We start from the raw sequence: 17330 nt of genomic DNA, 5'->3' as shown, positions 1-17330 counted from the left end.
TCAACTATATTGTCTATAAATATAAGGCGAAGACGCCTCCATACGATTACTATAAATCAACTGTATTGTTTATTAATATAAGGCGAAGACGCCTCCATACGATTATGTTTTATGCAGAGTCTGTCACGGATATTGACCGGACTAATCCACGTTGGATGCAACGACAGCTATTCTGATTTTTATTTTATTTCGTAATTAAGAAAATATTTTTTAATAATTTTTTTTTTACTTCAGGATTAAAGAAGTGTGTTTTTACTAATATTATAAATTTATTTTATTTTTTTAAAATATTAAAAATTATTAAAAATATCTATATAAAAATAATTATAAAAAAAATACATAAAAAAACAGATGGTCCCGCAGCGGTGGCTCTAGCTACTCTTTTGTCGATATGTGATTTCTCTCGATTAATAATTTGGACGAGGACCAATCTCCAGTCTCCCCACGAGGCACACACCACTCGATCGCCCCTCCAGCTCTATAAGAATAACAATTCTGTTACAAACCAAATTAAAGATCGGGCGAGCTCAGACTCTGATCTCACTCTTCCATCTCTCTCCATGATCATGAAGTTTAAGCAATGGATCATGGTCATGGGCGTAATCTGTGCGTCGTTCTTCCAAACTCTCATTCCAGTGGAGTCTCTTCCCGTAGCTCACAAAATCAAAAGTCTGCCTGGCCAGCCACAGGTCACTTTCCAACAATTTGCTGGCTTCATCACCATTGATGAACAGCAACAGAGAGCTCTTTTTTACTACTTTGTTGAAGCTGAAGGAAACCCTGCTTCAAGGCCTCTTGTTCTCTGGCTAACTGGAGGTAGCCTAGATTCTTTTTGACTTTTCATCACCTGGGCCCAGCTCATCGAAATAACCTCTTTCTTTCTCTGTATAAGTTGTTTTTCATTTCCTAAATGTTTTGAAACAAAAATCTGATCTTTCTGAGTTTTATGAAATTAGAAATATATAGTAGATTAGATACACTCCCTTTGGTGCGTGAATGAGTTTGTTTTTTTCTCTCTCTTTCGTAGGGCCTGGTTGTTCATCTATTGGAGCTGGAGCTTTTATTGAGCACGGACCCTTTAGACCAAGTGGAAATAATCTTGTCAAGAACGAGTATAGTTGGAATAAAGGTCTTTACAACTTCTTTCTTGCTTAATTTCTTTCTTTTTTCCCCCGTGTCTTTGTGCGGGAACCACAGCATGTCTGCCAAGAAAATCTCACCAGATTAGACAAAGCAATGACTCAATGAGGATAAGTCGAAGTCTTATCCACATCAGTCCTTTTTAGCACGTGAAAATAGTTTCATGTTTTACTGTAATTGGTTGAGTTTATTTATTTATTTATTCTAAATGAAAGGATTACTCACTTTTTAAGTACATCCTATTTGTCTAACAGAAGCAAATATGCTGTACCTGGAGTCACCAGCTGGAGTTGGTTTTTCTTACTCATCTAATAAATCATTTTACAGCTATGTGGACGATGAGATTACAGGTTTATGTTCTTTCATCATCTAATAAATCTCTAGCTACTGAATTTGTTTTGAGTGTCTGGTTCTTACATTATTCGATGATTATTCATGTCGAATAATACAGTTTACATGCATATACTTTCAGTTTCTGATGTTTACAGATTATCTATCAAAAACAGAATACAGACATGATAGCTTTGATTTGATAATAATAAAGATACACAAAACTAGGCTTATCCTTTCACATTTAGAATATTTTACACGAGAATTACAGCTACGAGAGGATGTTTATCAAATAACAAGCTTAGACATGCATAGACATTTCGAAACTGACACTTGGGTCTGCTTTTCTTCAGCACAAGACAGTCTCTTGTTCCTGAAACTCTGGTTTGCCAAGTTTCCAGAATACCAAAACAGAGATTTTTTTATCACAGGAGAGAGCTATGGCGGTAAATTTCTTCCCTTTATTGTTTGTTTGTCCCTTTTAACGAAGACCATCCACTATCATCGGCATGATTGTTCATGTGCGTGCGGGCATTAATTGCTGTGAGAAAAGTACGATAGAGAGCACGTCGTAGATGAGATGTTGAGAATTAACATGGATTAATTAACCATTAATGTTAGATAAAGGTGTGCAAGTCCCGACATTTCCTCTGGATAAAAAAAAAAAAAAAAAATAGAATCAATTATTATAAAAATAATCCTTTTAAATGAATCTCAAATTTTTTTTATTTAAAAAAATTATGCGAGATTTATAATTTTTAAAATTATAAATATCATTTCTCTTAATTGAATGGCCTTATTATTGGTAATAGGTCATTATGTTCCACAACTTGCTCATCTCATTGTTCAGTCCAATGTGAAGTTCAAATTGAAAGGGATCGCTGTGAGTAGACATGATGGAAATATGACTTCTCGGATTAATTCACTGATTTTCACAATGAGAGATTTTTTGTTAATTTGTAACGAACACTACTGCAGATAGGGAATCCTCTTCTGGAATTCGCCACTGATTTCAATGCTCCAGACGAATATAACTGGTCTCATGGCTTGATATCTGATGCTGTTTATAGCCTTCTCAGTAAATATTGCAACAGTTCTCAGATAATGCGAGAGGCCATAAATGGCATTGTTTCTCCCGCCTGTACTGCTGTATATACCCAACTTTCAAGAGAACTTTCTCAGTCAATCGATCGATACTATGTCATTGGTGATGTTTGTGTGCAGTCATCTGGTCAATCTCAAGTGGAGACTCTGTATCACCCTCTAAAATCTAGATTTGAGACTTTGTCATCTTTTCATTCACTCTCAGATGCTTCCAGTCAACAGGTGAATGAATTAGTTCCCCAAAAGATTGCATTTTTATATGATCTTGTTTCGAATTCAAACGGTTTTTTCATTTCTCCCTCTGCTAATTACAGGCAGTTAGGCAGAGCAAGGAAGATGTCTGCGCTCAAGAAAATACAGCCCAGTATTTGAACAGGAAAGATGTGCAGCAGGCTCTCCATGCCCGGCTTGTTGGAGTCCCAAAATGGGTTTTATGCAGCAAGTAATAACATGCACATCTGTTAGTAATTAATTATAACATGCTTGAAATGGGTTATTGCAATCAGTTCTTAGATGCTGATCTTCTCTACTATTTTTTATTTCAGAGTTCCAAACTATGATGCGAGAGACCGAGAGATACCTACGATTCCTGTCGTAGGATCACTTGTCAGGTCTGGCATCCGGGCCTTGGTTTACAGGTATCGATCTTTAATAACCTCTTAAACGATCGAATTTCGAGCTCCTTATTGTCGTACATCATATGCTTGTCCCGTGTTAATGCCAGCAGATAAGAATGAAGGAAAGAATTATTCTCGACCCAAGAGACGATTCGGATTTCAATATGATATTCTTCACCTTTATCTATATGATAAATAATAAATGAGTGAATAAAAGTAAATAAAGAGAGATACAAAGATTTAAGGTGTTCGGTATAATGCCTACGTCTACGGGTTGTTTGAGGACGAAATCAACTATAATGGAATTTTTAAATCTCTCATGACCTTACATATCTCACAATACAATAAAAAAATTTAGAAAAGATCATTTGGAATTATAGTGGAGTTTGGCATAGGAAGCTTCTGTCTAAAGGGCTTGTAGAGAGTCCATGAAGAGTTCATCTGTTTTGTGGGGGATCCTCTTATATATAGAGATGTTCAACTTGCTTTGTGAAGTCTTTTCCTATTTGTGAAGTCTTTTCCTATTAGAAATCTGAGCCAATTTCTTTTTAGGAGTCTGAGTCATTTCTCTATTAAAAGTCTGAATCCCTTTCATTTTCTGACTTTATCTCTTAACTTGATTTTTCATTTTATTTCGAGCCTAAATTATAAAATGTTGATCATCCCGCTTCTATAATGGATGTGATTTGGATATTATTTGGCAGTGGAGATCAGGATTCAGTTATCCCATTTACCGGGACTCGGACACTCGTGCATGGATTAGCAATGGAGTTGGGATTGAATACAACTGTACCTTACAGAGCTTGGTTTGAAGGAAAACAGGTGAAAGTGTTCATGTCTATATCTCAAAATTCAAACTTTCTGAAGAGTAGTGTTGCCAAATGCATGGTGTTCTTATAATAATTTCCTGATTTATTATTATGGCAGGTCGGTGGTTGGACACAGGTATATGGAAAGATGGAGCTATCCTTTGCCAGCATAAGAGGAGCTTCTCACACAGCTCCTGCCTCTCAACCAGAGAGATCATTAACGCTCTTTAAGGGGTTTATTGCAGGCAAAGCACTGCCAGCAACATGATCAAGTACTAAAAGAGATATCTCTACTCTCATTAATATTTATATTAAGTTCTAATAAGAGCTGATCATTGTTGTTGTATGGCGGATGCATGTAATATTACTATTGAGGAATGCTTAGTCCACCGCGATGGTTTTTTTTAATTATTATTATTATTATTTATTTAATGATTGATAAAGTGTTTTTAATATGTTGTGAACTTGTTTTTAGATGTTGAATGGTATAAAAACAATGAAAAAAAAAAACAATTTGGCCTTCTGGGTAGCATCCATCAGTAGATTCTATAGGTGGGTGTAGTAGCATCACTCCATTACTATTAATTTGAAGGAAAGTGATAATTGCAGTTGTAAATGCGCTCACAATCATTTTAAAAAAAGTGAATAAATATATGAGATTATATTAAAAAATTAATTTTTTAATAATGAGTCTCACATTTTTTTAAAGTAACTGCATGATATTTGTGTATTCCATGCATTATTCTAATTTAAAATTCTTCTATATATGGAGAATTTATTCGCAAATCCACTCGATCAATACAAATATCAGTTGAAGTCTTGTGAAAAGGAAAGGATAATGGCATTTATAATTTTTTTTATAGCCCAAGTTGGATTCGTAATCACTTTATTTTTGCAATATTCCTTCATAAATAGGAATAAAACTTTGTATTTTCAAAATTATTTTGGTAATAATTGTTAACATGTTAAGCAAATATTATTTCATTCTTAAGCGATCATTTACTTCAGTCAAAACTACGTGATCTTAAAAAAAGAAAATCGCAATTTATTTTAAATTTTATTATTTTCAGCAGTATATTATATTTAAAATAAAATAAAAATAATATATACAAGTTCCAAATGTCTAAATCTGACACAAGTCTTTTACCAAAAAGTGGACCCATCTTGAAAAAGTATGAAATTTTTTTTTTTTTTCTTGATGGAATCCACATTTTTACAAAAGACTTGTTCAAAATTTATATATTCAAAACTTATAACTAACATTACTCTTAAAATAATATTCTATTTTATTTAAAAAAAATTGATATTTAGAAAAAAAATGATATTTAGAAAAAAAAATGATATTTATAAAAAAAAATAATAGTAAACTTCAAAGCTCAAATAGCTTTGCAATTTTCGAAAACAAAAACTCATTTTTACCTATTCCTTGTGCAGTTATTTTTACGTACTCTTTGCACACTCTATTAAAGTGGTTGATTGCGTCATTTTTTTAGTATAAAATAACTGTTTTGGTAAATCACATCAATAAAATATGCAAAAAAAACTATATGTAATAGATCTCTTTAGAAAATGATAGTAGAAGGGATATTTGGGTTCCCCTGGCCGCCCAAGCCCATGACTAATAGCAAGCCCAGAGCCCTTGGCCTAGGGATTAAAAGGGTCGCGTCTGGAAAGCCCAGAAGCATAACCTTATGGCAGATAACTATTATAAGGTTGGAATATTGATCCCTACAAGTGAAGGTCATTATCCTGAGGAAGATAACCCCTATCAAGCAGGAGTTATCTTCCCTCCTGATTAGGAAGGGATCAGAGTCAGTAATCATTCTGATACGTCCAAGTCCTTCTATAAATAACCTACAAAAGGTAACAAGCATCATCTTCTTCATTTTTATATACACTTATTCTCATATTGTTACAACTTAAGCATCGAAGTCTACCTAGGGCAACCAGTGCCGCTACTTCGTTACTACAGGTCATCCGTACGGTTGATAGTGTGAAACATGTCCTTTAAAGTGACGCCATCTGTGGAATCGTTTGCAGACTTAAACGTGATGTTTACATGCCAACCATCACATGATCACATGTCCACCGGGATCCAGAAACAAGCATGAAGGAAGTGGATGTGAGGTTAGCGGAAACGGAAGAAAGGTTGAAGTGATGGAGGTTGTTGAACGACTGTAAAAAGAGAACGAAGAGCTAAAGCGACAGAAAGGTAATCCCCCAGGCCAGAACGAGCAAGCTGAAGGAGATGCACACAGTAAGAAGGAGGTCAATAGCGAAGAGATGAAAAAGAAAAAGATGCACGATGAGTTGCGCAGTTTGGTGGACAAATACGAGGAGATGGCGAAAAGGATGGGTGGTTTCTCTTTCGTAGAGCAGCTTCTCACACGAACGGACCTACCTTACAACGAGGAGGTCATGGTAGTCCTGCTACCGTCTAAATTTAAGGTACCCCAGATCGACCTACACGATGGATCCAATGATCATGTTGATCATCTCGAGAATTTGAAAACTCACATGATCTTCCACGGCTTCTTCGGGGAGGTGGCTTGTCGCGTCTTTCCTTTAACATTGAAAGGAATAGCATGAGGATGGTTTGGGACCCTACGCCCTAGATCCATTAGCAAGTTTGAGGAGTTAGCTAAGCAATTTCTCACACAGTTTTTGGCGAGCAGAAGGCACCGCAAACCAACTGCTTATCTACTAACCATACAATAGAATGAGGGGAAGAACCTGTGACGCCCCCAATCCCCGCTTGGGATGGAACGAAGACTTAGAGCGTCGGGACATGCAATACAAGGTTATATACTCTCGTTCATGACAGTAAATATGCAATGCATCCTAGTATGCAACTAGCAGTATGCAATAATCACAGCAAAAATAAAAGGTTAAGGTGAAAAATATGTCAGAATAACTAAAACATCTCAACTTCATTAGATAATCATCATATTCAAAATACTAAATAGCATAAACTTATATACAAAGTCATAACATTCTCTTCATGCGATCTAAAGCATAAAAAACTTGGGGTATGAACATTAAAATTAAGTTCAGCTTCCTCTCCAAATCCAACTCCTCCTCAATCATGCGAATCCGATGCTCCATCAATCTTGTCCTGGTCGAATCCTGACACAACTTCTATCATTCTGAGTGGAATGATAGTGGTCCCATAAAAGGATGAGATTTACTCGAAATTTTAGTAAGTTAAACAATTAACTAAGATAAAGATAAATCAATCATAAAAAATTATAAATATGCAATGCATAAGATGTAGAAAATCAGTATATATGTCTTCCATCCAGATTCTTCAACATCTTTTAAAAATGTGGTCACACGGATTTTTACTCAACAAGTAATTTTATCATCATTTTTTAAAAGACATAACTTCTTCATAATATTTTATTATAAACTTTCATCATAAACTTTCATCATCATAAATTTACATCATTATCTTAATTAATAATATAACGTGTGGTAATGTCACAGTTCTCCATATGCACTGTGAGTATCTGCATGTGACCGTAGTATAACTTATGTTGAAACTATGTTGTCTATAGACTCGTTCTCAATGCATTAGTAAATAACATAACATTACAAAAATTATAACGTGTACATCCATCAGCGTTAGGTGTCATAACATATTGACTTCGCTCCGGCGTTCTTTAAAAAGAAACCATCCGAAACCTGTTGATTGTTCTTCGTCAACCTGGGGATTACCACTTCATTATTAAACACTCCAAAGTGGATAGAGGAGTTCCACCAAGATAATTCCTCATTCTGGCCTTTGGGGTCTTGACAAAATTATTTTCATTCTATGCTTTAAAAAATATTTTTCATGACATGTACATATGCAGCAAGTTTCATGAAAAATGACATTTATATGCAATATATTAAAAATGGTAAAAATATCACATGTCTTGTATATATGCACTCAATATATCATATAACATGACATATCATATAATATTGATCCACATGTGAAGGTCATTATCTTGAGGAAGATAACCATTACGAAGCAGGAGTTATCTTTCCTCTCGATTAGGAAGGGATCAGAGTCAGTAATCATTTTGATATGTCCAGGTCCTTTTATAAATAACCTATGAGAGGTAACAAACATCATCTTCTTCATTTTTACATATAATTATTCTCATATTATTACTGATTTAAGTATCAAAATCTGCCCAGGACAACTAGTACCATTTTTTCGTTATTGCATGTCATCTGCTCGGTTGGTAGTGTGAAACACATTCTTTACATATAGGTCCTGCTTAGTTTTTTTTTTTTTTTTATTTAAAGATTTGTGATTGTTTAATAAAAAAAAAAAAAACATTTTACACTGTCGAATTCGGTACCGGTGGCTCTAGCACCACCCTTCAGAGGGGGACACGCCCACTACCAGAGCTCGATAGCAGAACAAATCGTGGTGATTGTGGCGTGGAACCAAAACAGCCATAGAATAAATACCACTGCATTTCCTCCACCCTCACTCTTTAATAGCTCTGTCCTCCGGGGCTAGTGATAGTCCCTTATTGCAAGCAGAAAGCCTTGGCTTTGTTCTTTTCGCTGATGGCACAGATTGCTTTAACTACTTCAGCTGCGCTCTTTCCCTTCAATCGTAATTCTTTCCTTCTCCCTTTTAAGATGTCGCGTAATCAATTCTTCTCGTTGATGAGAGGAGAATGCCAAAACTATGCATAATAACTGTTGTGTTCTTTTGAGTTGTCAAAGGAATGGAAGATTATTGTCCATTGATGCAAAATAGTTGGACCTGCTTGACTGATTTTAGATTTTTGCTTTCGGGTTCTCGAATAATGGAGGAAAATGCCTAAAGATTTAAACTTTTCCTCCTCTTCTTGTTTCTTTACAATTTCTCGCAACCAAGCTGATGGGAATATTATTATCCGGTGTCATTTTCCCGTCAATTTCAATTTTGAGATATGTTTTTTGAGTCATTCGTTAATATCAGGTGGAGCAAAGCAATGGACTAATCTATTTCCCAGGTTCTCGAAAAGATACGGGACCAACATCTCGTTATTCATGAGTTATCGGAAGAAAGGAGTTAGATTTGTGGCTTCGGATGCGACAGGGAGGAATGGTGGTGTTCCGGAGATATCTGACGGTGAAACAGCTCCAAGGTCTTATGTATGGCCAGATAAGAAGGTTACTCTTGTGTGAATTTTTATTTTGTAAAAAGTTTAGACAAAGGTTCCTATCATTGCTTGAAGCCATATTGATGAAGTGTAAAATGTATTTGTTACAACATGAGATGACGCTTGTCGCTGTAAGTAATTAATCGTATTAAACTCTGTCTAAACTTCCTTCGGAAATTTTCAGCAAGGATATAGTTTATTACTTTCGTTTCTTTAAGTTTGGTTCTTTTTTTCTTTTTTTCTTTTTTCCATTTTTCCCTTTTAATGGGAAAGGAAGCATGTCATAGATGGATGTTCAGGGTGCCATTAAAGTTGGGCGTGTTGGTGATTTCACTGTCTTGTTGCAATTGATTGGTTTTGGTTTTGAAAATATGCTGAATGGCAATTTAGTTCATCAAGTTTTCTAGCCACTTGGAGCTAGTGTTTCAACCAAAGTTTTCTTATTGCAACAGCTTGGAAGATCAATTAAAAGCTCTTTTATCCCAAAAAATATCATGTCTATTCTAAGATAGTCAACCTAACTTACGCATTCTGTGGAGTAGTCGTAACTTGTAAATAGTGCATATGACTACAGTAGTGAGAGCTTCTATTTGGTTTTTGCTGAGGTTCAGCCAAAAGTCTGGATGATATTTTGGATGGTTGAGAAATGTGAGTATATTGGTCTAGCTCAATTACCTTGTCAAAACAAAAATTTTAGCTGTGAACACGAAGTTCATTCAGTGTAGTCAAAAGTTCAAAATTTTTTTGCAAGTATACTGAGACAAGTTATTGATGTGTTACTAGGGAATATGGACTAAAGATGTCAATTAACACTTTTAATCCCTGGGAACAATATATATACACAAATAAGAACGATATATCAGTAACAAAAACTATAGGGGGCTGTTATGGTAAGATCCCATGGTGAAAAACCGTACAAAAGAAAAACTGTCTGGAAGTCTGAGGACCTTCAGTGCCATACCCTACACCTGAACCAGTAGCTTTTGCACCAAGGGAGAGTGCCCTTGTTCCTTTCCTTAATCCATTGAGGATGGACATAAATGCGAAGTTATACCCACCATTTACTTTGATTATGCCTCTGTTTCTTTTATTGGTCATTAATAAATCTCACTAACCAACTGCTTCCTTCAGTTTGAAGTTTGTATCATCTATCCTTTGGTTTTCCTAGGTTGTGTTATTGAGGGGCAAACTGAATTGAGGTCATGGTTCAAAACCCCAGTTATGGATGATTTACAAAATTAGAAGCCATAGGATCTTTGTATTTTAGTAGTGGCTATTTTTCTAATCAGTTGAAATTTATGTCCGGACACTGTTTCAGAAAGACTAAAATAGACAAGTTATGAAGATAGAGATTATTTTCATCTTGACAAAAAGATCCTATAAAGTCTCACTGTTCCATAAGATTGGCTTTGGACCTTTCCTACGTTACTTAGGTGAAATCACATCCATTTCCCCCCACTTCAAATTTATTTTAAGGGCAAAAAGGGTGCCCCAGCATGTCCATAAGGATTTGTAACTCTTCTACGAACAATGCTTGTTCATCCTCATCTATAAATATCCAGTTTTGATGCCTACTACCCAATGCGTTCTCAAGTTACTTTGTCATCATTGTTGGATGGATTTCTTATGCTCTATTTGAAGTAGACCATGATTTTTTCAGATCTGACCTTTCTTTTTTACCTCAAGCCTTTGGATTGGATGTTACAGCATTAGTAACATTTTTTTTTCCTTTTTTTTGCTTACAGAAGCCTAGGGTGTGTATACTAGGTGGTGGATTTGGAGGCTTATATACTGCCTTGAGACTAGAATCACTTGTATGGCCTGATGACAAAAAACCTCAGGTAAGTTGTGATTAAAAGGCAACATTACATTTAATCACTGGATATGGTTTGCCTTACCTTGGGGGCAGTTGGATCCTAAATGTAAAAGAAACTAGTTCCTTGTGCTCTATTATTCAATCTTACTATTCCCTTTTTTTTTTTTTTTCTTTTGCTTGAAATTTTATTGTGAGTTTTAATTGTATCAGATTAAACCTCATAAGGCAAAAATGAATCATTTCTGAGAATTGAGGACATATTGCGGTCCATAATTATGGATAAAGGGGGGGGGGGGAAATCTTGAAGCTTTGAGAATGTTAGTATGCATACCGTTATGTTGAAGCAAAATTTAGCTCCTTGTTATTCTGTGAAAAATATAATGGGATACTTTTACCCACCCTCGCTGTATTAAGACTAAGTGGAAGGAAAAAGAGAAAGATAATATAAGACTTTTGTAATTTTGCTTTTACGATCACAACATATGATATTCAATTTGTTTGGTAACACCTTTGAAATTCATTGGATATGGAACTAGGTGCTTCTGGTTGACCAGTCTGAACGATTTGTTTTTAAGCCAATGTTGTATGAGCTTCTATCTGGAGGTACGTATTTTGTTTGGGCTAATCATATGTAATTTTCTTTTCATTTGAGCTATAATTATATTAAACGTTCTTATAAATGGTTTCTTAAATAATTTATCTCCTTGTATGCAGAAGTGGATGCATGGGAAATTGCTCCTCGTTTCTTGGATTTGCTGGCAAATACAAGTGTGCAGTTTTGCCAAGACAGGGTAAAGCTGTTACATCCGTATGATCATTTTAGAATGAATGGGCCCTCTGGATCTAGTTTTGGAGGAACTGTGCTTCTTGAAAGTGGTCTCCTTATTGAATATGACTGGTATACTTCTGATACTCGACAAACTTCTTGGCAGTTTCTACCGAAAACTTTTTAATTTTGTTTATTAACCGTGTTTTCTTTATTCTTCCCCTCAAAGATATGATAGGTGTTGCTTTTTGTCATGACCTGCTTGGTTTGTTAGTTTTTTTGGGATCCCTGAGAGACCTTACTGAATAGGTCCTTAATGCCTCTCTGTACTATTTGTGGTGTCGGGTAAGTCTGGGTAGGATCCAATGTATTTTGGTCTTAAGTGTCCCAAAAACATATGAATGGAGAAGCCTGTGTGAATGTAAATACTTCGTTTTGGACATATGGATTTCTCTGTTAGCATGAAGTAGATAGACTTTGTTCGTATTTTTTTAATTAAAGGAGTTTGCCCCTGCTGATTTGACCATTTTTTTTTTTGTTGATAACCCTGGGCAGCCAGGCTGGTTCTTGCTTTGGGAGCTGAATCTAAACTTGATGTTGTACCAGGAGCATCAGAATTTGCATTGCCATTCTCCAACCTGGAGGATGCACGCGTGAGTGTTTGATTGAAAATAAATATTTTCGTTCTCTGAAATCCCTTCGCAAACAGATGGGGTTTCTTTGTTGGAATAAATTGATGTTTGCTGCCTTTACATGTACAATAACCTTGTGGAGCAGAAGGTTGACAGTAAGTTAAGAAGACTGGAGAGGAGGAACTTTGGTAAGTTCTCTCCAATTCGTGTAGCTGTTGTTGGTTGTGGTTACTCTGGTGTGGAGTTAGCAGCCACAGTAGCGGAGAGGCTGCAGAGTAGAGGAATTGTGCAAGCGATCAATGTGGAAACCACAATATGCCCAACTGCCCCCCCTGGAAATAGGGAAGCTGCTTTGAAAGTAAGTCATAGAGTTTGGTTCACATGTTTCTTTGGAGTACATTTGTATAACATTGAATAACGGATTCAGAGTAGTCCTTTTAGCTGCAATATCTTCCTGGTCATAGGGACTGATACATATTTGCTCAGTAATTTCAAACTGAACTCCTGAGAATCCGTCTTTTTCAGTTAGTGACAAACTTGTCTCTTTTCTGTCTGATGGTATAGTTTATTATATTTTTCATTTTTGAGTGTGTTCCAATCTTTTTTGTAAGGTTCTCATTATAATGCAGTTAAATTATATATACATTTCGACATTGTTTTTTTTATTTTTTTCATTTTTATTTTTTTTGGTTCTAGGTTCTTTCTTCCAGGGAAGTTCAACTGCTATTGGGTTATTTTGTCCGCTGTATTCGGAGAGTGGACAATGTGGAAGCTTCAGAAAATATGACTGGAAGTGGAGCAGTTCCTGGCATTGCTGCTGAACATGATCATGAGACATATACATTGGAACTTCAACCCGCTCAAAGGGGATTACAGAGTCAAATCCTGGAGGCAGATTTAGTATTATGGACCGTTGGATCTAAACCTCCTCTTCCTCAACTGGAACCCCATGATAAACCCCATGAGCTTCCCCTAAATGGCCGGGGACAGGCAGAAACAGATGAAACTCTTCGTGTTAAGGGCCATCCTCGCATATTTGCCCTTGGTGACTCTTCTTCTTTAAGGGACTCAAATGGAAAGCTTCTTCCAGCCACAGCACAGGTGTACTAAATAAGTCTTTTCTAATATCCTAATCTAATGGATATAATTAGTCTTTTCTAATAGGTATTTCCTAATCTAATGGATTAATTAACGTTTGAGCTGAAAGGTTTGTACATGTTATACTCCCTTACTGATAAAAAAAAAAAAGATGTTATACTCCTTTAATGTTATTTTTACATCTGGTGAATTGCTTCCGAACACCTCGCAGGTTGCATTTCAGCAAGCAGACTTTACTGGGTGGAATCTGTGGGCAGCAATCAATGACCGTCCTCTTTTGCCATTTAGGTTGGCCGCTCATACACTTTCTAGTATCATACTCGCAAGTTTGCTCTCTCTGTCTCTCTCTCTCTCTCTCAGATTCTATTGATCTAAACTGGCAAATCAGGGCAATTATAGGGAGTGGGGTTTAATGGGTATTGGGTCTACAGACAAGAGAACTTGTTTTGTGGGGGTGATACTCAATAATTTGGTTTGAACAACCTAAGATTTAGAGCAAATATTCAATATTTAGGGTATTTTGGTGATTCACTTGTCTAAGTGGGAAGTGAAATTTTAGGGCATCTCTCTTTTTCCCTAGTCATGCTTTGGAAATGAGGTAGTCCTGCAGAGACAATTAGAAAATATTATATTCTAGAGAAATCTTAACCAATCTCTGTATTTTTGTGCAATAATTGGGACTTCATTGGATTACTTGTCAAAAGAATAATAGGGACTTCATTGGTACTTTTAAGCACGACTCCTAAAAAGTCTTTAGCTTCTGGTTTTGATTCCTTTAATTTTTCATTATTCTCTTTATTTTCAGCATCTTTACCATTCTCCACTTCCGCGAGCTTTAAGATGCAACCTTCCAATTTTTGAACCATTCACATCCCATACTCCTTTACCACTAATTTTATAAGTTAATACTCCTAGACCATAACCAGTCTGTGCTTCGTTCTGTCCATAATCCTTAATTCTACCTATCCCTCCATGAACTGCACTAGCCTATCAAGATTTTCTGAGCAGTGCTCAATATTAGGCTTTTTCCTACATCAAGCAGTAGTGAGCGTGCAAATGTTGGTTGAACTACACAAGTTCTCAGTCTCATGTTTGCCTTGCAAATGGTTGCTTGATTCAGCAATGTTTGTGTAGCCTAAAGTTCCCCCACCCTTAGACAATGTGACTGATTTTCATTTGAATGTGGATTATAGATGTCTTAGCAGTTGATTAGAACTTCACTACATGCTTATGCTTAATGTATCGTCTAATCAATCTGGTGAGAGTTAATTTTGTTAATTGATATTGGAAAGTATCCCATGCTAGAACCACAAGCATTTTTGCTCTGTGTGGCATATTCGATTCTGTATCATGGTAAATGCCCAATCCTCTGGATTTTGACTTTGGGTTATGCCAGTATGCCGGGTCTGGTTTTCATGGAATATGCCTGATTTCAATAGGATAGGTGGCATTCGCTACACATCCATACAGTTCTATCATCTTAAAACATTTCTATAGTTGTATTGCTAATATAGTAATTTTTTTTTGTACGATGTTAAGCTTCTTGGTTGTATTAGTACTCTTATCCGTATTACATATGCTAGCGCCAATTCGTTTTTTGTTTTGAAGAATTATTAATATAAACATCAAATGTATATAACCTGCCACATTTGCTACCAGGTTTCAGAATTTGGGTGAGATGATGACTCTGGGGAGAAATGATGCTGCTATTTCACCAAGTTTCATAGAGGGGCTTACCTTAGAAGGTCCTATAGGTCATACTGGTAATTTCATTTCCTGGCTTCTCTTGCCTCCTCCTTCACCTCTTTGCTCTGTGTAAATATTTAGAACATTGGATCTCTCCCCCGTCTTTGCAGCAAGGAAAATAGCATACTTGATCAGATTACCAACAGATGAGCATAGGCTTAAAGTGGGAATCAGCTGGCTTACAAAATCTGCTATAGAATCAGTTGCCTCGCTACAAAGCAACCTAACAAAGGTTCTCTCCGGCTCATAGACCAGAATGTTGTCTTAACTCTTTCAGGTTGTACAGTATATTTTTGGTTTGTTATATGACTTATAAAACTACATATTTCTCGGACAAGATGGGATTCAAATGTTTATGGCTGGGATACTATCTCTGCCTGGCAGCAGTACTGGAGCATAAATTTGACCAATTTTCTTATATCAATCGGGTATTCCCAAGTATGACATGAAATGAAATCTTGGAAATTGGCCTTCCACAATGAAACTAGGAACTTCCCTTTTTCTCTTTTGTTGCTCTCTTGGAGGTTATGGCTTGATGTATTATGTCAATGAGATGAAAAGCAAGGTTGTAGGTAGGTTCAAGAGACATCGTATCAATTGGAAGTTACCAACAAAAAAGACCAGTGTTCAGGACGCAGGGAGTCAGGAGCCCTCTCCAGGGAGTCACGCAGTGCTCCACAAACTTATTTTTCTTTTGATCAGTGCCAAAATAGTCTAATGACAATATTACAATGAGCCAAACCTAGTCGTAAGTAATATATTTCATGTCTTTTTTGCCTTTTTGAAGAAAGAAGAAATATCTATACACATGACCAATCGTGCTAATGCATCAAAAACCTATATCTGGAAAGACGTATTTAGAATTATTGAGGACAAGATATTAAAGGCTTACTCTCCACTTTAATGAAAGGAGTTAGAATAATGCATGGACGTAGGCTCTTCACGAAGTTCACTTATCATTGAGGACCACACTACTGTCTTCCCAAGTTCCAAACTACTTCCTGTACGTTGAGCATGCATTTCCCACGCCTAGCTAGGCCGGTTTATCTTTCTTTTCCTTTCCTTTTTCTTCAAGGTTTTCTTTACAAAATAATTCTTAATTCTAAACAAACATGAGAAGCTTTGATACAAGGTTTTCTTTTCATCACACCCATGAAACATGATAATGGTGGTGGCGCCAACTGAGAATTAAATTCTATGCTTGCAAATCATTGAACTTGTGCCCAAAAAAAGTGGGAAAGAAAAATTATTGAACTTGTGCACACCATTTCCAAGTCTGTGAAATCACCACTTGTCTTAAAAGCTTAAACTAATGAGAAAATATAGATTTTATTATTTATTTTATATCTTAACACTCTCTCTGATTTGTAGACCAGACTTTCAAAGATATTGTACGTATGCAGAAAGGATTGTATTAAGGTAATGCCGAAATTGTAAAGCCATCCAGTAGTACTGATACAGCAAGTTATGCACTATTGATACGCCTAAGAAACTCTGCAGCATGCATGCGGTTCCTGTTTCAGGAGACATGCACTTTGTCATGATCACCCAGTATATATACAAGATCATCATCATGTCATCAATTATTATTCGTTTTCTTTTGATCAATCAGAACTAAAAAACACAGCGATCCTCGTGAATTAGTTTTGATGGAGAAGGGTTGGTTGAAGATATGAAGATCAGGCCGTATGATTTTGACGGGAAGGTTTCCAATAATTATATTATTGGGTATAACTTAACAATTATAAGCGAGATTAATTGTCTAAAAATCTTGATACCTGATCTTCACGTACGATTAGATCCAAGCTGCAAAGGAAACTTGCAAATTGTACGTGGAGTTTAACAAACAAACATCATGATGATCTGGAGGTTTCTTATATATATATATATATATATATATATATATATATATGCTAGTTCTTGATTTAATTACTGATCTTGGGGGCGGCCGTCTTTTTCATTTTTCAACAAGCTTCCCTTCCAGCTGATCTTATCATCTTGAAATAAATGTTGTGTGCGTAGGCGGTTAATTATTTTGTACAACTATATATATATATATATATATATATAAAAATTAAGTTTGAAGAGATCAAAATGGACAGAATAATGCTAGCTAGCTATA

The 17330-nt window shown here is 35.9% G+C and overlaps 2 protein-coding genes across 2 annotated transcripts; both read left to right on the top strand.

Moving 5' to 3' along the window:
• Window positions 1–427: 427 nt before the first annotated feature.
• LOC108996342 (serine carboxypeptidase-like 45) lies at window positions 428–4432 on the top strand. Its single transcript, XM_018972189.2, has 10 exons — window positions 428–816; window positions 1028–1129; window positions 1395–1490; window positions 1824–1916; window positions 2283–2353; window positions 2449–2796; window positions 2889–3016; window positions 3120–3212; window positions 3896–4013; window positions 4119–4432. Exons 1-10 carry the CDS (start codon window positions 561–563, stop codon window positions 4266–4268), a joined length of 1455 nt encoding a protein of 484 aa, XP_018827734.2. The 5' UTR covers window positions 428–560; the 3' UTR covers window positions 4269–4432.
• Window positions 4433–8330: 3898 nt separating this feature from the next.
• LOC108996371 (alternative NAD(P)H-ubiquinone oxidoreductase C1, chloroplastic/mitochondrial) lies at window positions 8331–15692 on the top strand. Its single transcript, XM_018972240.2, has 11 exons — window positions 8331–8615; window positions 8967–9160; window positions 10896–10991; window positions 11503–11569; window positions 11681–11864; window positions 12292–12385; window positions 12510–12722; window positions 13061–13465; window positions 13674–13750; window positions 15122–15225; window positions 15319–15692. Exons 1-11 carry the CDS (start codon window positions 8567–8569, stop codon window positions 15456–15458), a joined length of 1623 nt encoding a protein of 540 aa, XP_018827785.1. The 5' UTR covers window positions 8331–8566; the 3' UTR covers window positions 15459–15692.
• The last annotated feature ends 1638 nt before the right edge of the window (window positions 15693–17330 follow it).

Source organism: Juglans regia, chromosome 1 (assembly GCF_001411555.2).
Source record: "Juglans regia cultivar Chandler chromosome 1, Walnut 2.0, whole genome shotgun sequence".
Taxonomy (NCBI): Eukaryota; Viridiplantae; Streptophyta; class Magnoliopsida; order Fagales; family Juglandaceae; genus Juglans; species Juglans regia.
Note: the sequence above shows the minus strand (reverse complement) of the source record. Positions and strands in the feature narration are given on the sequence as shown.

Bases quoted from the DNA above. Each gene is read 5' to 3' on its own strand.
- LOC108996342 (XM_018972189.2), top strand. From the start codon at position 561: ATGATCATGAAGTTTAAGCAATGGATCATGGTCATGGGCGTAATCTGT. The intron at 817-1,027 runs GTAGCCTAGATT...TCTCTTTCGTAG, and splicing joins TGTTCTCTGGCTAACTGGAG to GGCCTGGTTGTTCATCTATT. The intron at 4,014-4,118 runs GTGAAAGTGTTC...TTATTATGGCAG, and splicing joins CTTGGTTTGAAGGAAAACAG to GTCGGTGGTTGGACACAGGT.
- LOC108996371 (XM_018972240.2), top strand. From the start codon at position 8,567: ATGGCACAGATTGCTTTAACTACTTCAGCTGCGCTCTTTCCCTTCAAT. The intron at 8,616-8,966 runs GTAATTCTTTCC...CGTTAATATCAG, and splicing joins TGCGCTCTTTCCCTTCAATC to GTGGAGCAAAGCAATGGACT. The intron at 10,992-11,502 runs GTAAGTTGTGAT...ATATGGAACTAG, and splicing joins CTGATGACAAAAAACCTCAG to GTGCTTCTGGTTGACCAGTC.